The sequence below is a fragment of the Antechinus flavipes genome, chromosome 4 (assembly GCF_016432865.1).
Source record: "Antechinus flavipes isolate AdamAnt ecotype Samford, QLD, Australia chromosome 4, AdamAnt_v2, whole genome shotgun sequence".
Lineage (NCBI taxonomy): Eukaryota > Metazoa > Chordata > Mammalia > Dasyuromorphia > Dasyuridae > Antechinus > Antechinus flavipes.
Window position 1 is genome coordinate 142,115,690 of NC_067401.1, and position 23,086 is coordinate 142,138,775.

General features: G+C 41.2%; 1 protein-coding gene across 1 annotated transcript in view; it reads left to right on the forward strand.

The window, feature by feature from the left end:
- Window positions 1–11,973: 11,973 nt before the first annotated feature.
- Window positions 11,974–23,086, forward strand: part of WNT3 (Wnt family member 3) — a 95,064-nt gene continuing 83,951 nt past the window's right edge. Inside the window, exon 1 of the mRNA XM_051994905.1 lies at window positions 11,974–12,168. Coding sequence (XP_051850865.1) covers window positions 12,089–12,168 — 80 coding nt within the window. The 5' untranslated portion in view covers window positions 11,974–12,088. The remainder of the gene's footprint in view (window positions 12,169–23,086) is intronic.

Sequence of the window (23,086 nt, forward strand, 5' to 3'; positions counted from 1 at the left end):
GCTTTTCTGTTCAGAAGAGGGTGTGTGTGTGATATCTTTAAAGGGAGCCAATATATAACCCACAAAAATATGCCAGGGGAAATAATGGGCAAAATGTGTCTACTGATATTTATCCCAAAGAAAAAAGCCTTTGATTGTCCAGTCCTGTTATTTGCAGGTCCAACACTATTCAGATGCATCCATGGCCCACAAAACATGAATCATGGACCTCTTTATCAGTCTAGTGAAGACTATGAACCTCTTCTCAGAATAATATATTAAATACATAAAATAAAATACCCACAATTACAGAGGAAACCAATTAATGTGAAAAGAAAAAATCTATTCATGGTTCCCTTGGGTATCCATGGACCCCAGTTTAAAATCTCCCTTATAGATGAAGAGTCTTATCTTTCCAGTGCCAGCCTTGCACATGCAGGTCAAGCTACTCACAGCTCAGCTTTCTAAGAGAATTTTTTTAAGATCCTTATTCTCCAAGGGTCCCTATTATTGGATTGACAGCTTCTAAGATCCAGTTACATGTGCCTCAGTTGAATGGGGGTGGGTCATTGGTGAAAGGCAAATTGATACTCAGGATAGAAGACTTTTGTGGGCAGAGCCCATTGTATGACTAGAGGAGATTTCAGCCCTGTGACAGGAAATCTCTCAAGCTATAGTGGGTTCAGAATCATTGAGGCAGCAACAACAATTGCTAACAATTATATAGTGCCTACTATGTGTCAGGCACTCTAAGTACTTTATGATTGTTATCTCACTTGATCCTCATCACGACACTTAAAATATTATTATTATCTTCATTTTACATATGAGGAAACTGAGGCAAACAGAAAACTTTTCTGTTTCAAATATCCCAAAGTTAAGTGTTCTGCCCAGGATCATACAGGTGAGACTGGATTCAAACTCAGGTCTTCTTGACTAGGCTCAGCACTTTGTCCATAGTGCTACTTAGCTGCCTCTAGGTGCTGCTATTCTTCCCATCCACTATATTCTTCAACATTCAATGATGCGAGCTGGAACTTGGATTTTCTTAGGACTGATCTCCTCTCCTATGTCGCTTATATGGATCAGCCATCTAATCTAAGAGTCTGGCAGAGGGATCTTGCTTGATGCTGTCAACATTATATTCATGTGGCAGCAAACACAATACCACAGGACCCATGACAGGTTCATTAAAAGGTACCAATCTTAATGAGAATTTTTAGAGAATTTTACAATTGAGGGGATGGGTATCACAAACCCTTGGAGACCACTACTTGTATAGATGCTTATGGCAACTTCTATGTTGGTTATTGTGGGCAGGACGAAATGGAAACCTTTGAAGTTGCTTGAGACATTCAGTGTAGTTAACATCAAAAAACAGCAGGTTCTGGGAAGGAGGAAAACTATTTTTTCTCTGGTCATGGAGATGGAGAAGGCCAGAGAGCTTGGATATATCAACCTTCTTTTACAACAATCCTATGGGGTTGTTAAGAAAGGTGATGGCACCTGGCTTTCCAATTCTTGGATAGTGTTTGTTGAGGGATCCCTATGCCTAAACCCTGATTGATATTTGAGTGGGTCTCTGCCTAGATGACGGATTTAGTCACTCTAATGCAGGCTGGTCACAGGACATGAGGGATATGTGGGGAATCATGAAATTAGTCCATCAAACCCATCTCTGAAGAATTTCACCTCATCCCTAACTGACCCCCATTGGAAAAGTGCCTACAAAAGAAAGTCATCTTTTATTAAATCAGTCAACTATGTACAATTCTCCATCAGATTCACCTAAAAAAGATCAAAGAACAGTCCTCATCTTGGGAACCTAACTGTTAGCTAGCTTTGCAAAGCTGAGATCAGTAAGACTGTCAATTTGATGGAATTCTACTAGTATTTCAATTTGGCCCCATTGAACCAATTGCTCTTCAATCCCTTGTTCTAGTGACTAATCCTTAGTGGTGAAAACTCTCCAGCTCTTGGACACCTGTGTGAAGAAAGTCACACCCAGGGGGTAGTAATAGAATAAATTGAGGCTCTTATCTCCAGACTGAGTTCTCAGTTTATATCCTCTCTCCTACACTCTTTTTCCTTATAGCTGTACTTTATATTTTGAATTTGAAATCTGGTCAACATCATAAACTTAATATGTCCCAAAATGAACTCATTTTTTCCACTTCACTCCTCATATTCTCAAAAAATGATTTCTTATTTATTCTTTTCTTCATCTCCATCTCCTGGTTTCCTGAAAGTACTGGCTAAGATCCTGTCATCTACAAGAAGTGTCTTTCAGACCCTAAATTTTAGTGCCTTTTCTCTGAGAGCACCTCTAATTTCTCATATTTATATATATAGAGAATATATAAATACATATATATAAATATAAGTGTGTGTGTGTGTGTGTGTGTGTGTCTTGTTTGTCCATAGTTGTTTGCAATTTTCCCTGGTTAGACTGTGAGTTTCTGGAGACCAAAGGGAGCTTTCTGTCTTTTTCTTTCTTCCTTTTCTCCTCCCTTCCCTACTTCCTTCCTCCTTCCCTCTCATCCATCCCTCTTCCTTCCCTCCCTCCCTTTCTCCGTTCCTTCCTTCTTTCCTTCTTTCCTTCCTTCCTTCCTTCCTTCTTTCTTTCTTTCCTTCTTTCCTTCCTTCCTTCCTTCCTTCCTTCCTTCCTTCCTTCTTTTCTTTCTTTCCTTCTTTCCTTCCTTCCTTCCTTCCTTCCTTCCTTCCTTCCTTCCTTCCTTCCTTCCTTCCTTCCTTCCTTCCTTCCTTCCTTCCTTCCTTCCTTCCTTCCTTCCTTTCTTCCTTCCTTCCTTCCTTTCTTCTTTCCTCCCTCCCTTTCTTTCTTCTTTTCTTTCTTCCTTCTTTTATCCCCAACCCTTAGCACACTAGTTCTTAGGCACATAGTAAGCCCTTAACAAATGCTTGTTGAATGATTGCTCTTAGTGGGGATCAACACATTTTCTAGCAAGATCTCTGGATCAGAGACCATACTTGTCAAATGAAGCTAATCCACACTTCCCATAAGAATAATTCCTTTTAACTTGTGTTGTTACTAAATCCATGAGCTGTCTCTCTGCTTTCTGAGCAAAGTCCTTAAAGACTACAAGAATATACACAAGCATTTCTAGCAGCTGGATAAATGGAGATTGATTACTTTCACTTTACATTAGATTGTGAACAATCTAATCTGATTTGTATTTCAGAGTTTAACACAGTGCCTAAACATGATAAGCACTTAATAAATGCTTGTTGATTTGACTTGACATGCTAGAAATGCAACTTTTCTGGGCTTGTGAGGAAATGTGGACCCTAGCAGTAATATCTTCCTTCTTCCTTTTAATTTCCTTAAACACCAGCAAGTTATACCAGGTCAGTGGGGATAACCTTCCTATCACATTGAGAGGACTATATGAACTCCTAAATCAGATTTATCAATCTCTAAATTTCCCTTTTCTCTGCATTGCCTTTCTCCCCTTTCAGCCATGAGATCAACCATAAGGTTGTTCAAAACCAATCCTGTTAACTACAAAAATATAATAGTCAAGTTTTGAGGCTGGATTTGAACTCTGGTCTTCCTGATTCCAGGTTCAGTGCTCTGTCAATTGTGCCATTTAAATATTTTTGTATCATATAATTTCTAGCAAAAAGAAAGTAGCATGAAAAAGATAGTCAGCAAAAATATAGCACTGGTGCAATTGGGTGCTCTCTCCTTACCTCTCAGTTGACTAAAACTTTCCAGTTGGAAAGAGGTATTGACCTATTAAGACAATGGGAAATCTGTGAAGCTTGAGAAGCAGAGAAGAGAGATGGGGCAGAGATTTTGTTGATAGGGGAGAGGGAAGAGGGAGGGAAATTTCCATTTGTATCTTATCTGTGTTCCTAGAACAGCTGTTTCAGGAGCTAAGGACAAACACATGGAGGAAAAACAATTTCAGAATTGTACAATGAACCACACCATGCTCAAGATGAACTTCCTGAGAATTTTACAAAGGGAGAAAAGAACTTCCATCTAACCAGTAAGCATTCTCTTTGCACATACACTGTATAAGCTCGAACCCACTTAGCTCTGAATTCTTTATGTGCTTGAGGCAGAGTGAGCCCCAGACTTTGGGGGTATAATTCATATTAATTGTACTTACAATTCTACCTTAGGAAATACTTCTAACTAAAAGCTAATCTTGATTAGTGAATAGTAATTGATAATCACTGAAGGAAACACACTGCTAGGGCTCATGAGCAATAACATTTGAAAGAAAACCCTAAACCCTTATAGTTACTTCTAAGATCCAGAGGGGAGCAGTAGCCAGCTGCCTTTCAGAAAACAAGTCTATCAATACAAATAAGGGTTTGAAATAATAGTCTTAGGTTAATTCGCAAGATCTTATATTCTAGGAGGCTTTGTGTACTTCATTTCCATCCCCCACCTCCAATCATTCTCTAACCCATCAACAAAATCTCTGCCCCATCCATCTCTCTGTTGCTTTGTAGCAATCACAAAATTCACATAGTCAGGAGCCCAGAAAATAATACCATTATTTTAACTATTATAATTAATGACAAAAGACTTTCAAAGGAAGATGCTGTCTGCATTCAGAGAAAGAACTGATAAATAGAAATATGTATAGAATGATTCTACATATATATATATATATATATATATATATGTACACATATCTTTGTGTTTAATGATAGCCATGTCTAGGATGGGGGAGAAAGAAAAAAATTTACATGATAACTTCATATATTTAAAAGGAACAGCAAATTGTACACAATAGATTTGCAGTTTCATCTTTTTATAATCATCTTTTGAATACATTTTATATGTTTTTCCTATAGTATAGACATGCTTGTTTTATCCATAAATCAAAAATTAAAAAAAATAATATAATCATAGTTGTAGAACCTGAGTTCATTTTCATGCAGGGAGGGTTGCCATAAGATTATAGCGCCTTAGAACTGGAGAAAATCAAAGACACTTTGTATATAATCCTATCTGCAACAACACTGTAAGGCAATGATCACACAATTTCTGCTGAAAAATTTGTGATAAGAGAGAGCAAACCTCTTCCCAAACATATCATTGCATTGTTGGACAACTTTAATTGGTAGGAAGTTTTTCCTTGCATGAAATGAGTGATGTCCTGCAAAGAGAGTTGGATTTAGAGATAGAGGAGACCTCACTAATGAATTTTGGTAAGTCACTTTCATCTCTCTAATGATTAGAGATCATCTTGTTTTCTCATCTAATGTCCTTTCTAGCTCTAACTTTGATGATCCTATGAAGTTTGCCTGTTTATAACTGACACCTATCCATCCTCATTGGGAACACAGAGTAAGTCTGTCTTGAATTGAATTTGACTGGTGGGTAAGTGAGTGAAAACTCAACTAAGTCACTTAATCTATCCAGCTCTACACTACTATTTTTCCTCTCAATCAGCTTATCCATCAGAAAGAGTCCAATCAAATTAATGGTATCACTGCTTCTGGGAAGAGTATGTTCATTGTCTGCCCGAGGGCTTTACTAGGAAACAATTAACAACTACTGTAGGGTGGAAGTGGGAACTGTATTCATTACACACTTTTAGATTAATCAACATTAACTTTTTCTTCATCATTTTCTTAATTCAAGAAAATCAACAAAACAATAAACCAAATCTTGACTTGTAGCATTTGCCTTTTACTGAAGTAGAAAGCTGGTTCTAGCATACCTCAGAATTAACCTATGGCTCAACTCAAAAAACCTGTGACTACCCAAAGCAAAACTTCCTTTCCTAGCCCATAGAAAGACTTCCTTTCCTAGTCCCCTCTCCCCTATCTAGTCTCTACACTGAAATGTAAGCTTGACTATTATAACTATCCAAGTTAACTTAAGACAAGTGTAGGAAGATGTTATCTACATCCAGAGAAAAACAGACAAATAAAAATCTGTATAAAATGATTTTGCATACACACACACATATACAAAAAAAAATACATATTTGCATCTAGTGGTAGCCATGGGGGGAAAGGGGAAAAATACATAATAGTTTTATTATATTTTAGGAGGTATAGCAAGTTGTTCAAAATATATTTACCGTTTCATGTACAATCTTTTTTTTTATTATATTATGTTATGGAAATGCTTGTTTCATTCCATAAATTAAAAATAAAATAAAGAAAAAGAAATGTAAGCTCCCTGAAGGCAAAAGCTATCTCAATTTGTATTTATATCTCTAGGACCTAGCACCTAGTAGACAGTAAATGCTTATTCGTGGATTCATTTATTCATTAATTTCTACCACATCACATGTGTACAAATATTAAAGACAAGGATCATATCTCTCTTCAATTTTCCATATCTATGTCTTCTCTCCTCTGTTAGTCAATAATCATTTTGAGGTCAGTATATTCCAAATCATGTTTCTTAAGCATGTGTCCCCACAGTATTCCCTAAGTACCAGCTAACTAATTGGTTCCTCAAAAGATCCCTGGGGGGCCTGATGCCCCTGCTTGATATTTTCTGGGGAAGACAGGTTCCTGCCTGTCTTGAAAAAGAGGAACAATACTTGTCCCTCCTAACATACCACTCATTGATGTGTTTGATTCAGGTTTCAAGAACTGAGTACTAGATTGAGTTCTGCTAATGGGAAGCAATGGGAAGAACATTAGATTTGGCACTAACAGCTTGCTTTGCTAAGTCTGTTATATTTGACAAATCTCTCTGGACCTCAGTTTCCTGAAATGAGGGTACCTGAATTAGATAACTTTAAGGTTCCTTCCAGATATAAGTGTGCTGGAGCCAGCTCTTACCAGCTGATGTTAAATTTTCAGCATAAACATTTACATCTCAGAGACCAACTAAAAATTGGGGCTTGATTTATTGTTAAGTCTTAAGAAAGTGATGGGAAAATATTAATATTGCAGATTAAACTTAAAAGTGTGCCAAGGCTTTTAGAAAGATGGTTGTTAAATAATTACCAACACCTTACAGTTCTCAGATTTAAAACCATGATCTTAATTAACCGTGTGATCTTGGGCAAGTAAGACAGGTTTTCTGTTATAGCTGGACGGTAGAACTGAGACTTAAGTTTAGTCTTCTCTAGAGTGAGGAGTTAAACTAAACGATCCCTTTCAATTATGGTTTGCTTCTAGGTCCTTATCCTTGTTTTCTAACCTGTTTTTTTTAACCTAGTATAGTGCTTTAGGATTACACGGTCATACATTTAGAAGCCATTTGTTATGTAAATGACTTGTAAATAATGCCTTTACTATTTAAGATAAGTACACAATTCAGATTTGCTAATGAAATCTTTTCCTCAGCTTCTTCTTTTGTTTCATATTGAAGGTAAGGATTGAGGGAGGGCTTTTGCCCAGGTGGGTAGAGCAGCCTCGCTCTGAAAACACCTCTTTTCTGACTCTTACCACCTTCCTAGGCTGGTCACTCTTATTCTAATGTCCCTAGCTTGCTAAATGTTTGTGGCAGCCCTTTTTGTATTGGCTAGAAACTGGAAATTGAATGGATGCCCATCAATTGGAGAATGACCGAATACATTGTGGTATATGAATGTTATGGAATATTATTGTTCTGGAGAAACGACCAGCAGGATGATTTCAGAAAGGCCTGGAGAAACTTACATGAACTGGATGCTGAGTGAAATGAGCAGGACCAGGAGATCATTATACACTTCAACAACAAGACTATCCAATGATCAATTCTGATGGACGGGTCTCTCTTCAACAATGAGATGATTCAGATCAGTTCTCTTTGTTCAGTAATGAAGAGAACCAGCTACACCCAGTGAAAGAACTATGGGAAATGAGTGTGGACCACAATATAGCATTTCCACTCTTTCTGTTTATTGTCTGCTTGCATTCTTGTTTTCCTTCTCAGATTATTTTTACCTTCTTTCTAAATCCGATTTTTCTTGTGCAGCAAGATAACTGTATAAATATGTATACATATGTTGTATTTAACATATACTTTAACATATTTAACATGTATGAGACTACCTGCCATCTAGGGAAGGGGGGGAGGGGGAAGAAGGAGAAAAGTTGGAACAGAAGATTTTACAAGGGTCAATGTTGAAAAATTACCCATGCATATGTTTTGTAAATAAGAAGCTATAATAATGATAATTTTTTTTTTAAAAAGATCCATTGCCCTGCTTTCAAACGAACCAATCCCAAAGCCTCCAAAGCTTCCATGAGTTCTGGTGCTTTGACCCACTCTTATGAAAAATCTTCCCGTCTGAGGATGACAGTAGTTAGTTGCTTTTCTCACAACTCCAAGAGTGTTTCCTTTCCAGGGGAATCCAAATTTGCACAATCAATACCCTAGTTTGGTCTTCCATAATATCTCACTGGGATTATTGCAATAGTGTCCTCATATATTCATATATATATATTTTGAATGGATATATTTGTATATATGTTGCTCCTTCCTCCCCTAGTAGAATGTAAGTTTCTATAGGGCAAGGAACTTTTTGTGTCTTTGTAAATTTGCCCGAAAACATGGAAATTCAATAAATTTATACTGAATTGTCCTAATAGAGATGGACTCCTCTTCCTTTCTGCTTCTCACCCCTCCCCCCAAAATCTTACACATACCACAAATATGGCAATTAATACATAAGAACTGGTCATCCTTATAAATTTCAGTGTGAAGAGACATCAATCCCCATTACTGAACTTTACTTTTACATCTCTAGAATCATGAACTCAGGAGCTAGAGGGTTTGCAAGAGAGTTCAAATAGTCTATTTTTCAGCCCAGACTAATTTGGAAGAATGGAGCTGGTTATTTGCTGTTTATATTCTTAACATTTTCATGGAAGGATTCTCAGTGAGGATCTGCACCTGGACTCTGGTATTTAAAATTGCCTTCCTTCTGACCTCCCATCCTGGGCTGACCACCAGTGAACAAAAGAAAGGAGGAAGAAGGAGGGCAGGGTGGTTATGGGGTAGTACAAAAGTTTTGCATACCTGGGAAGAGATCAACATCACTAACTTCTTGGACCTGAGACGGGTTTCTTCCACTGGAAAAATAGAAAGTACAATTGTGGAATAACTTTCAGATGAAATTTTCAAAAAAAATTCTTTCATAAAAACATCTAGAATATTTTAAAAAAATGTTCAAGAATCATCACTCGTAAAGCGCCCCCCCCCCCCCCCCGCCCCTCACACTGGCTCTTTGGGTAACACCTTAATCCAGCATCCCATTAGTTAGCTCTTTCTCTCTTCTCTCTTCCCTACTTCTTTCTCTTCTTTATCTCTCAGGCTTCCTCTCCCTTTCCCATCTTCCCTTCTTCTTCTTTCATCTGCCCTTCCTCTAACTCTTCCCTTCATCTCTTTCTCTTTCCTTTCTCTCTCCTTCATCTCTGTCCCACCTCCCTCTCTGCACTCTATTCTTCTCTTTTCTTTTTCTTCTTTACATATTTCTCCTTTCTTTTTCCCTTTCCTCTCTTTCCCTCCTCTTTCTTTCATCTTTCTCCCCCCCCTCCACCCCCACCAGACGTGCACGTTGGCTAAGAACATTGCAGAAGGCAGGACAAGCCCAGGCAGCAACCCAACCCCCCCACCCCCACCGACCCCTTCATTTGCCCCAAGGGGCCAATTCAGGAGCTGCTGAGCCTCTGCCAGAAGGACTTGGTGTGGGGAAGGATCCCCAGGAAGAGAATGCAGAGAGGGCAGTAGGTTTGAATATGGGGAACCACAAAGCTTTGGGACTTGAGGGGAGCAAGAATCAGAGGCTAGGGAGCCTGTCTGGGGTTCAAGGAATTTTTGAACCCTGTGTGGGAAATTTCCCCAGCAGGAAATAAAAATGTTTCTCTCTCTTCCCTCCCCCCTTCCCCTTGTCCCTTCCCTAAAAACTGGGCTTCCAAGTAGGGACAGGATGAGCCTCAGGGTTTAGATTTCCTTCCAACTGGCAGTGATCTTCCTAACAATCTTATCGGGGAGACAGATAACCTTGTGCCCCCTTGTTGGGCTGCTCCCCTGTACCTGTTTTGGTATATCCCTGTAGTGCTTATGATCATAGTGCTGCAGTTCATACCTTCTGGGAATCTTAGGGAGACTAAGGTCTGGAATGTGACCAGCCCAAGGGAGGCGGGGAAGGAGAGGGTAAAAAGAATAAAATGGGCTTTAAGTGGGGAAAGAGAGAGAAAAAGAGCAAAGCGGGAGCTCATCGACAACTCCTGGACTTTTTGCTGAGATAAGCCTTTGAGAAGAAGGGGGTAGTGAGTCAAGTTCCCAGGTGCTATGGGGCTTCTATGGGACAACAGACCCTTAAATTACCTCCTCTCCCTTCCTGCTCAGTTTTCCCATTTTGGAATGATACTTCTTTGTGAAAAGGAGGTTGTAAGAATTCCCTACTGGATGTCTGAAGGTACTTGTACATTCTTTTAAATAAAAAAAAAATTTTCCTGAAGAGTGAAAGAAGGCAAGACAGAGTTTAGATGGTAACTGAGTTTGAAAAAGAGAAGGGACCAGAGATTTCGGGATGCTTCCAAGGTTTCTCAGACCCTGAGACTAGTTCCCATAGTAGGTAAGATCTAGGTGAAATAGAAAAAGTTTAATCTTTCTGGATTCTGGGTAAAGAAGCTGAAGTCGATGGGTAGAAAGCTAGCCAGCATTTATATGATGTTAAAGTTTGCAAAGCACTTTATATTTGTTAATTCATTCGATTTGCACGATAACCCTATGAAATAAAAGCTATTATTACCTCCATTTTACAGATGAAGAAACTGAGGCTGAAGGGGCATGCGATTTGCCCATAATCATAAAGCTAGATATTGTCTGAGCCAAGACTCGAACTCAGTATTTCCTGATTCCAAGTCTCATAATTTATACTCTAAGAGTATCTAGAAGCTCACTGCGACCCACTAAGGAGGGGTGTACTTGTTTCTTTGTTGGACTAGTCCCCGAGGAAATGAAGACATAGTCCTACGAGAAGGCTTTCGCTCGACAATTTCTTTCCTTTGTCCCCCAAAAGAAATTCTAAAGCCCCATCAATTACTTCCCTCTTGAATAGGTGAGTTTGTCGGTTTTTCTAATTTGCCTTGGGGAAGAGGTAGAGACCTAGATCCAAGAGACATTGGATAATTGGGGGGGGGGGGGGAGGAGGAGAGGGAAGACAGCCCCCAAAGCAAAAAGTGAAACTGACTACAAGCAGGAAATGCAACTGACCCAGAGTGGTGTCAGTTGCAGGAAATGCAAAGGCAGCAGGAGGTCCCGATACTGATCTGATCCCTGACAAAATAATCCAATAACGCAGGGCACTTTCCCCTGGTGCCTTTCATCCCAAGATCTCAAAGCACTCCCCAGATCCTTCTTTAAGATTCCCAGAACCTCTGGAGGAGAATTTCATTCAGCAAGTTTTACTGGGTAATGGAAAGATAATAGGATAGATTTGAAGTAGGAAGACAGTCTGGGGGCTTTCGAGACCACCTTTCCATGCAGACACCCATTTGGAAAACCTTAGCGTTTTCAACAATATGAAAGGAGAGGCTTTGGTTTTTTCCCAGATCTTTCTTTGGGTTCAGGCCGCCAGAAGTTAGTAGTTATCCCAGCAGAAAAATCATCGACCATTTCCCCAACCTCCCCCAACCCCATCTTCACCTCCCCCCACCCCATCCAAAATAAATAAATAAACAAACCTAGCCCCACCCAATGGTCAGTCGGCCAAACCATATCAAAGTAGAGCTCTCCCTCCGGGGCCAGATGCTGGGACTGGCCATTGGTGTCCCCCCAAATGAACTTGGGGAGAAATCTAATTAATCCCAGAGGAAAAGGTTTTTCATAAGTTTGGTGGGGCTGTGCCCTTCCCAGCCCGAGACCAAGTTGTGGGGCCGGGGAGGGAGGGGAGGGAAGGGGAGGCATGATTGACAGCTCTGAACTATAGACTCATCTCTTACCTTAGGCCGAGCGTTCTGATTGGTTGCCTGCTGACATCCTCAAACCCTGTTTCTCTGAGCTCTTGGAAGGGGGGTGGGGGGGGGGGGAGAGGCTGGTGAAGGTGCGTTTCTGACAAACCCGAAAGTCATTTCCAATTTCAAGTGGACTTTGTTCCAACTATTGGGGGCGTTCGCTTCCCCTCTTCATGTTTGCCTGCAAACTTCCTCCTCCAACCCAGGACTAATGGATCACCACCTGCTTGGATTTCTCTTCTCCTTCCTGTTCAGTGGCACCAAGGTTTTAGCCGGTTACCCAATTTGGTGGTAAGAGTCGCCTTTCCCCCTGCTCCTTATTTTCTCTTTCATGTTCTGGGAGGGGGTTAGGGGGAAGGGAGGTAGTACTGGTGTTGGGATTAAGGGTGGGAGACTAGTTCGTTGCTTATCCTTTCTCTTCTCCTTCATCCCCCCCACCACCATGAGAAATAGGTTGCTTAAATTCCTATGCTGCTATTGCCTTCAATTTCAGAATCAAAGTCCTGGGTTCTGTGATAATCACCATTTTCTTTTCCATTAATTGTAAAGGTTGGACAGTCCACCCCACTACCCCCGCCTCCTGTTTATAAAAGACTCCTTTTTTTTTCATTTCTTAAATCCAACAGCAAACCCCCGCCGCCCCTCACCCCCACCCCCAACCCATGGTCCCCGGAATCCCTTGCTTCGATTGCAACTGGGCTTCTTAATTAAAAAAAAAAAAAAAAAAGGGAAATCTATCCCTGGATGCCCAGACAGACACACGCTCCCATCTCCATATCTGGGTTATTCTGGCTGAATTTGGGGCTTTGTGCAGAATTCTTATGTTCTGTCACCCCCACTCTAGCTCATCCTCTAGAAGGGGATCCACCTCCCCTCAAGAATCAACATCATTTATCTTCCTCCCCCCTTTTCAAATGGCCGAGGGCTTTAAGAGACTTTTGAATTGGGGGTAGGAGGGTACGGGAGCGGTGTGGTTTAAAAAAAAATCATCATATTCTCCGATGTTAGCTGTGTTAATCCAGACCCTCCAAAGTGAGCGTGGCCGGCTTGAGCCGCTAACGAAGGTGCCATTTAATTTCGAGTTCGTTTATTTCTTCCTTTCTCATACTGGGGGTGAATTGAGGACTGTAGTCGGGGAAATAAGATTTGTTTTAAAGGAGTTGTCAAGGTTTTTTTTTTTTTTAAATGAAATAATTCTCCATTTCAAACCAATTTCTTTTCTAAAGAGAAAGAAAAGTGGAAAGGGAACAAGAAAGCCGGGGAGAAAGGGACAGTTCCTTTTCAGAGAAAGAAAAATACAAAATAAATTTTAGAAAATGAAGATGAGAAAATGAGGAGTGGGAGGCAGGTTGAGTAATATTACATTGTGGCTCTTTGGTATAGGGAGCTGTTTCTTGTTTACCGAATGACACAGTCTCCCTCCCTTTGGCAGGTACAGGGAGTCGGGAGAGAGGATACTAAAATCAGTTTCTTTAAATCACTCTGGGTCTCCCCACCACTACCCAACCCCCTACATTCCAGGAAACTTCAATTAATGAATCTTCCCCCAAGAAGATGATGAAGGGCATAGAGGGGAGGGGAACGGGAGGAGGAGATTGGGGTGGGAAAGGCTGAAGAAAAATTTGGGCTGTTGAATTTCCAAAATTATCAGGAATGTGATTGTTTCTCCCTTCAAGAGAATCCAAGTGAAAAGTGCCCATTGGGCTCTGCTGCAAGGAATATGGTCCTAAAGAATTAAAATCCTCATTTTTTTTAAAAATCATCTCTCTCTTAAAATTCATCTGCTTTCATCCAGTTCCCATCCTGGTTGCATTGGAAAGGAGAAAATTATGATTCGAACCAAAATGAAGTGTCTTTTTGCAGCATCTTTCCCCTCCAAAATTAAATACAAACAAACAAGAAAAAGAAAAGAATAGTCACATCTCAAATGTGGTTGCGTCTCTCTCTCTCTCCCTTTCTCTCTCTCTCTCTCTCTCTCTCTCTCTCTCTCTCTCTCTCTCTCTCTCTCTCTCTCTCTCTCTCTCTGTCTGATTTTGTTTTCTATCTCTATTGGAAAAGTAGTTTATGCCTGAGGGTAAAAAGGGCCTGGAAGGGGAATTTGGGGGGATCAGAGAAAGGAGGGTACTTAGGTTATAGACAGTAAGAATCATGCCGTCAGGAGAGACTCAAACTATATAGTCAGAAGGTCGCTGGGAAGTCATCTCTGCTGGATAGCTGGAGAGTCTTTCTTTGGACTAGCTCAGCATGGGATGCAGCCCTGCATTTCACTGAGTTGAGTGGTTAAAGGAAGAAAAGGGCTGGGGAGATGTCTTCCCTGGGAGAAGCAGCAAAGAAAATAGAATTCCATCTTCTAGGGGGTGGGCTTTTCTTGGGTGATGGAGAATTCTGAAGGTTGTGACAGAGGGTTGAGGGGTAAGTAGCTGCGAGACCTACCCTTCACAGCCATTCTTCAGATCCAAAGATGAGTTCAGGGCAGATCCCCCTCCCCCAGACAAGGAAAGGAGTGAAAGAAGGGAACCTGTGGGAAGGAGGAAAAATCAGTTCTGAAAGGCAGAAGGTAGAATCGGGGAGGCCAGCTCTGTTCTGTCCCTGTCAAAGGTACCTGGCAAGCAGTCTCGGGAGTGTGCTGTCAGTAATGGACAAAGCCAGCTGGGGAGGCATCAGTTGGCTGAGGAATGGAGTGTTGGGTTTGAAGGTGGATTTTTTAAATGGTGGTTTGAAAATCTTCCAGTTGAAGGTAGCCACGAGAGGGAGAATTAGGCCAAGGAAAGGGCCATTTGAAAGGATATCTATCTGTGAGCCTGCCAGGCCAGGTCCACCCTCAGTTCTGTATTCATGGTGTCAGACAAATCAGAAGGGAAACAGGGTTGCTTTGTCTGGGTGTGGAGGAAAAAGGTTCATGTGTTCTGTGTTTTATCATGTTTGTGTACGTGGAAGGGGGAGTGTCATCGGTGCCTATGTTTGTGTGTTTATATAAGGGTCAGTCAGTCTCTCTAGGGGGGCCCTTGTGTTGATGTCAGTCACTGCCAGTATTGGTAACGGTAAGTCTGCCTATGTCCATTTGTCTGTGCTTGTGTGTCTACACAATATTCAGTGTGTATGTATGTGTCTGTGTGTGTGTGTGTGTGTATATATATACCTCTTTGTGTCTGTGTACTTGTGTGAGGGTCAGTGCCTCTGGGTGTTCTTCTATGTCTGTGTAAGTCTGACCGGTGCCTCTGTATGTTTATGATCAGTAAACCTGGTCGGTCTCTCTGTGTGTCTGTCTATATCTCTAGGAGAGTCAATACCTTTCGCGGTGGGACTATGTGAGAGTCACCGCCTTTGTGTATGTGTGGGTATATATGTGTGTCCATGTCAATAATGTGTTTCCGTACCTGTTAGAGGGTTGGTGCTTTATACCTGTTGTGGTATCTGGATCCATGTGTGATGGTGTCATAGGGGGTCTATGCTTGTGCTGTGCTGGTTGGGGTCCGTGATTCTGTTTCTGTGTCTGTGGCAGTATCAGTGTTACCTACCTGCGTGAGCCTGGGTCAGTACCCTGTATTGCTGGTTTTGTTCTTGTCTGTGTCTGTCTCAGTGCCTGTGTCCATGTCTGGGCCTGTGTTTGCACTGTGTACTTCTATGCCAATGTTATTCACCTGTGCCTGTATGAACATCAGTAGCCCCATATGTGTTGTGTCTGTACATGAGGAATAGTGCCTGTGAATGCATCTGGAGACAAGTATGTCAGTGCTTTGTGGCTGTCTAAGTGAAGGACTATTCTGGCAGGGGGATCTTTAAAGAGGAATATGTATATATGGAGGGGTGGGCTGTCTTAGCTAGGAAATGCTTTTACTGCAGTGATCAGTTCCCCTGGGAGATTCTGCTGGTTCAAGGGGTCTAGCTACCATCATATCCTGGGCACCCCAAGGCTCCTTATCTCTCCAGGTCTTCCTGACCAGGTGGTCAGCCACCAACTTCATGAGCTATTTGGATCTGGCTGTGCAAGCAGAGAGGAAATTCCTCTGGCTCTTAGAATTTGGTTAGGGGTGGTTCAGAAGAGCGAGAAGGGATTGGGGGAAAGATATAGGCACCCTAAATTCTACCTCTGCTCCCTAAAGTTCTGGACAGAAATTCAAGTTGCTGACCCACACTCTGGCCCACCTAGCCCACACATGAGACCTAGAGAGGGATTTGGAAGGAAAGTTACTCAATTTGTATTCTCTCTCCCTCCCAAAGTCAGACCTCTTAAGGCCCAGGATTCCCTCCCTGTCTCTATCCCCTTTTTGACGTAGAGCTTCAAATTTCTCTGTGTGTACTCTATCCTAGATTTAGAATCATAAAATTAAGGAATTTCAAAGCTGGATGGGACAGCAAACTCTAACCCCACATTTACAGATAAGGCCCAGAGAGGGGAAATGTTTTGCTTGAAGTCACACAGCAAACTAATGGCAAATTTCCCATTTCCAAGGCCAGGACTCTTTCAGCTACACAATGGCAGCTGTTGTCCAGTCTCCTGAGAGACTCCTGGAGTATCCTGGATCATGCAATTCACTCTTTCAGTTCCCACCCACAGCTGGTAGAGGATATTGTCTCCTCTTTCTTGGAAGAAAATGAGACCATTTTCTTGAGTATATCCTCTAAGACCCTCCTCACAAGACAATCAGATGAATGAACACTGACTCGGGAGTCAGAAGACCTGTCTCCACCCCAAACTGAATGCCTGACCTTAAGCATTAAGTCATTTAATTTATTTAAGACTTAGTTTCTTCATTTGTTAAATGAGGACTGATACTCTCTTGCCTACCTTATAGAAATGTTGTGTGATTATAATGAAGTAATAGATATAAATATGTTTTTTAAAAGTTATTGGAGTGAGAATAAGGATCCCTAAATGGGCTTCTTAGCATTCTATGATAACCCTTATAGAATATGGGCCAATTGCTTGCCCTGTGGCCAATCTCAGTTTTCCCTTTTGTAAAAATGGCACGGTCTCGACCCCTCCTATCCTCACTGAGACAGAAAAACATGTTCAGTCAAACCCTGTGGAGGTCAGTGAGCTCAGATGTGCCAAGCACCTGGAGACTGTGGGGGAGGAAGGCCTGAGGCCAGGTGTTAACACTTGTAGCAGGCAGGAATTACAGATGGCTCGGAGTGTCCCTGAGCCCTACCTCTCTGGGCTGAGGCTGCTGATCAGAAAGATAGACAGACAGACCGAGATGGACAGATAGCAGATCGGATGCCCAGGTTTCCAGTGGGTGGTCTCTCAGCTAAGTTAGATCTCTCCCTAGGGGGATAGAATGTTGAAGTTAATCCAAGTCACTTGGAAGTCAGTTAAAGTCTCATCTTCTCCAAGTCCATTTAACCCTTTTAGTACTCAGTCTAAATCACGTCACAGGTAGCATTTTGATTTCCTAATTGGATAGCATGAAGATTACTCAGAGAAACATTCTATAATTTGGGAGTATTTGAGACAAAGAGCAGAGAAATGAGTTAAAGTCTTATGAAGAATTTGCTCATGGTTTAAAAATAAAATTAAATATAAAAAGCAAGCATCTCTTAAAGCCCTTTCCAAACAATCAACAACTTCAAGTGGCACGAACCTAACATAATCAGATCCCAAAGATATCATGACAGGTTCTGAAAATATCATTAGATCCTAAAGCCTTTCTTGTATATGTCTCAAGATCCATTGCAATGATCTTGGTATGGTTTAGATCTTCCCCCTAAAAAACTGTGAGCTCCACCAGGGAAGGGACTGGGGGTCATTTACATGTTGTATCCCCACTAACACTCAGTAGGTACTCAATAAATATTTTGTTGAATTGCATTGAATTGATGCATTGGGCTTATATAGACTAGAATAGATAAGAGTAAGCCCCAGGGAGTTGAATTTCCACCAGATTTTGTTGTAGGTAGTGAGTTTTTAGAAACCAAAAGCACTCATTTCCTTTTCCAAGCTATCAATAAGAGGATAAACTTTGGTGACTGTGCTATGAAGGTAGAGACACTGTCTCCCAGAATGGAAAAAAAAAGAGGGAAATACATATTTTAGGAAAGAGGACTGATTGGAGTGGGACAGTATTTAAACTCTCAGGATATTGTAGCCCACGGCCTGTCCATCAAGCTCTGCAGCACTGTTGCCAGAGAGGCCACATAAGAAGGGAAAACACTCCATTTGCTGCCCCTGATGGGAGGGGGGTAGAATGATAGTCAAATGGCCTCTTTCTCCTTCAGAAGATTTCTGCCATTCTCCCATTTAATCAGTAGATCTCTGAATTTGGCTTGCTATTTACCAAAATGTTCTCATGTCTATTACCTCATTTCATATTCGCACTATCTCTATACTAGAGTGGAAAGAGCCCTGGGCTGGAAATCAGGAGATCTGAATTCTCATCTTAGCTTGGCCACAATTTTGCTTATGTGACTTCTGGGTGAGGTTTGGCAATAATGTAATTTGGGGTGTTGTTAGATAGGGGTAGAGTGGTAGAGTGGAAAGAGTACTGAACTGGGCAACAGTAAGACAAGGGTTTAAGATCTGTCTCTGATATTTACTGGTTATGTGACCTTAATGAAGTCACTGATTCTTTCTGAGCCTCAGATAGCTGTCAAAAGCTATTCTGGTTATGATTAGCTTTCTCCATAGGAAGAACTCCCATACCAAGAATATCGCAGGTTTTTCGACATGTTGAATTATTTCTCCCTAGTATTCTTCAAACTTTTTTTGATCACTGATCAATAAAAGATTTGTGAGCATATAATTACAAAGCCATGAATATTTAGTTATTAATTATATAAATGTACTATTATACTAACATACTGCCATATATTCTGAAACATGCAAAACAGGCATTTAAAAAGATTGGGGTAGATAATGATATTTTAAAAATGAATCTATTTTATTTATTAATGGTTCAAAAGCTTTTTTATGCTGAAGAAATTACAGTGTTTCTAATGAGTGCAAAATAAATGGTTGGGCTTTTTAAAAAATTGGCTTAACATTTTGTGAGGCAGTGAATCAAAGGTTTGGTTCTAAATTCAGTTTATTCTGATCCTTGGTTTTAATGGATGTCATAGCTGAAAAAAAATCTCCCAAAGAAACCTATCCAAATGGAAGAAAGTGCTTTGTTGATTATGCTAAATGATGATATTAATTTTCAGTCTTTTCCATGATTTATGCAAGATTTTTTTGTTGAACTAGAGTTATTAAATTTCTTTCTTTCTTGTTGAAAGAGGAATGTGGTCTCTGGAGTTCACATCTCGTCTAGAAGGTGGCTGTTGCTAGGAATGGGGGGAAACAGGCAAATGGCTTGGTGGGTCTTGGATTCCTGGTAGTGGTTGGGTTTGGAACGATTTGGGGAGCAAGGTTTTTCATCTATGAAAGTTCTGTGCTTGGCTGCTACTGAGCCCCAAATTCATCAGTGGTAAAAGCCAGTCCCTGTCTCTCCCTTCTTGCTAGCTGCTGGTGCCTGTTGCCATGGCTTAGCCTCTTCTTACTGCTACTTGCCTGGGGCCCCAGCCTTTCATGTTTTCCTAGAGGTTGAGAGAAAGAGAAGAACCCTGTTGGGCAGAAATAGCTCACCTTGCAAGTAGGCATTTTCCCACCCTAGGTCAGCCTGGCTGGCTGGGGCCAGAGAGGTCTTCTGTCCCAAGATTCTAGGTGATATACCTGATTATCTTTCCCTAAGAGTGAGAACCTGCAATTGTTCTCATTCCAGGGAAGCAAGTCTGTCTGTCCCTGTTGCAGTCAGGATTATTCTGGCAATGTTACCTCTCTGGGATGTGGAGGCTCAAGGGAAGCACACATCCCATGAACAGATGCACACATTCCATGAGCAGTCACGGGCACACACACACACACACACACACACACACACACACACACACACCTTTTGCACCACCTGGGAAACACTATTTGTCCTCTTTGTAGCCTAGGGCTCAGTAGTTTTGGGCAGTTTGAAGCTTATAGTCCAGGATCCTTAGAAGGTATAAATTGCTTCTGTGGTGGGCCAAAGAAGGGAAGACAGGGGCATTAGGCAGCCAGATAGAGAACAATTCATTGCCTGCCCACCTGTATGCTTTTCTGCCCTGGAAGGAGCATGCAGCTGACCATCTAGCATGGCTGGCAGTGACAGCCAAAAAAGGGAAGGAGAATAGCAGAAATAAGGAACAGCTGTGAGCTGGCTGTCCAGCTGTGCTGTTCTCCTCTGATCTAAAATATTCTTCATGTACTCTACTGGATCATTTTGCACATCCCTGGGTGTGAGGACCATACTTTGGATAACACTGTTCCAATCTAGCACTCTTCATTTTTTCAGCTGAGGGGATGTAAACCTGAATGGAAAAAAAAAACTGCTACCAGTCACTGCTCTTCCATTTATAATATTCTTCCAGTTCTAATTTTGTTTCATCTAAAGTCATATTATTGTGGAACCATTTAATGATATTTGATGGTTTGTGCCTGTGCACCTGTCCAGCTAAGTACGAAACTCTGACATTTTATTGTCTATTCATGTCCCCTGCCATTTGAACTTAACAACTTAAGGCTATTGTTGAAGATTCTTTCCTTACTTAATCCCCATCAGATCTTATAACTCTCTCTTTCTCTCAGGATCTCTGTCTCTTTCTGTCTCTCTGTTTCTTTGTCTCTGTATGTTTCCTTCCCTTCTCCTCCGCTCTCTCCTCTGTCTGCTGTCTCTGTCTCTCTTTCTCTCTCCACCATTACTTCACTTCTATTTCTGACTCAGGACATTGATCCTCTGGGGAGAAAATGGCCCAGAAAAAGACCCTCAGGTCTGACTAGACTTTCCCCATACCCTTTCCTGGCCTAAAGATAAACTATTCCCTATTTAACTGAACATGGAAGAAGACAAGTGGTAACGGTGGAAATAGATAGACAAAAGCTCCATTTCCTCTTCCCAGGCAATACTGCTCTTTTAGGCCTTTACTATTTCCAGCTGAGAACTCAAATCACTCTAACCAGGCTCCATGCAGCTGCAGGAATGGGGGGGGGGGACTTGGGTAGGCAGGGGGAGTGGCATTGGCAGCCATCTGGAGCAGCCCAAATAGCAGTTGCTCCTCTCAGGGCTGAGAGATGATTCAGAAGGTGATTTATAGATGGAAGGCAAAAAGCTTAGCTCCTGCCAGAGGCCTGCTCCTTAATTACATTCTTTGGGGGAAGTGGGTGGGAGGGGTATGGGACTCACACCTCCTCCTTCCACCCCTCACCACCATAGTCCCTTTAGGGCCTGGTTCAACCCAACCCAGTATCTTTCTTCTTCATACTCTGCCCAGGAAGGAATCCCCTTTTTCTCTGGAGGCAAAGCTAGTCAGGGTGGATGGGAGACATCAAAAGCATAGGAGTAGTCACTGGTGGGAAGAAAGAAAGTACATGAGTTCTATCTTAGTTTAGCTCCCTCAGTGTCTTCAGGATTTGAGAGCAGCTTGATCCCAAAGTGCTCCATCCCTTTTCCCCCTGTCCTCTCATAATGGGGTCAATCATCTAGCACCAGAAGGAAGCTGGGGAGGCCATTTGGTCTAACCTCCTGTCTTCTGCAGAGGATTGTTTAGGCCTCTCAGGACGGCTGGCTGTTCTTCCCACAGGGCACAGATTGTCCACTTTTTCTCTGACTCTTATTTTCTTTTGATTCTTCTGATAAGAAAGTTCTGGTTTTAAATGAATTCTCCTTTCAGGGCAGATTACAAGCTCTCCTATTTTGATATATGTGTCTTTCCTATTGTCTGGCTCTGGGTGTATATTTTTACCTCAGATATATTTGTTGAACATTTAAACGCCCATGCCATCCCACCCCTACTTCCCAAAGAATCACACACATGTTACACAAGTAGGCACCTGAGCCAACATATGAACTCAAGTCATCTGACCCCAAATCTAATGATTTTAGAGCCTTTGGTATTAGAATGGCAACAACAGAAGTCTAGTTCCTTTAGATTTAAATTTAGAAAAGGAAGAGTCTCTAAAGATTACCTTTATCCTTAACCTGGTTGGTTATCATTTCATTATTTCAGTCATGTTTAATTCTCCATGATTCCAGTTGGCATTTTCTTGGCAAAGAGACTGGAATAGTTTACCATTTCCTTCTTGAGTTCATTTTCAAATGAGGATACTGAGGCAAAAAGGGTTAAATCACTTGCCCAGGGTCACACAACTAGTAAGAATCTAAGCTTAGGTTTGAATTTAGGAAAATGAGTCTTTCTGACTCCAGATCTGGTATTGCACCGTCTAGCCATACCTGACTTAGTCTATGAATATTCATTTAAAATTTAAGAACATTTTATGTATGTAAAATATATTTACATGCAAATATATAATATGCATTTAAAATATTTATATATTTAAAATATAATGGCATTTCATTAATTTTTTCCTTTGTAATCCTATGTATTTTATTTTGTACATTTAAAATCATGATTCTGAGAGATCGCCCATAGACTTCATCAGGCAGCCAAAGGAGTCCAGGACAGCAAAAAGATTAAGAATCTCTGCTGAAGTCCAACTTCTTCATTTTATAGGTGATGAAAACAAGTCCCACACTTATAAAAGGACTTGTCTAAGGTCAGGTAAATAACAAGTGAAAGGACTGGGATTTGAGCCCTGGTCTTTTTGTTCACTTCAGTTTTCTCATCTGTAAAATGAGCTGGAGAAGGAAATGGCAAACAACTCCAGGGTCTTTGCTGAGAAAACACCAAATGGGATCTCAAAGAGTACAACATGAATGAAACAACTGAGCAACTTCTGATTCTAGCTCTCATGATTGTTTCCAATCTGTTGCTCAGATCACCAAGTTGCTTTACTCAACAACTTCTTGGAGCTGTTCTGCCTCTCAGTTCCTTTAAGAAAATACTATTTTCAGATTTACTGAAAGGGAGCACCTATTCTACTTAATTATTAGCTTTGCTGACATTTGAACCTCTGTTACTGACTGTCAGCACATCCTTTACTCACTTGCTCTTGTGACATTCTTATTTGGCATACAGCCTGCATCCCAGAAGGAAAGCCCTTTGAAATCTAAATACTTAGCTGCCTGTTCCTGCTCTAAAGGCGAGAGAGAAAGGAAGCAACTCTACTTATAGGGCTACTGTCTATTTCTAGCAAAAAGTGTTGTGGGGAGGAGTTGGTGAGGGGTCAGGAAAGGGACACTGGACAGCTCCTCATCTCTCCCTCAGGCAGGTATTCACAAAGTGGCTTCATTATTTGCTTTGAAGT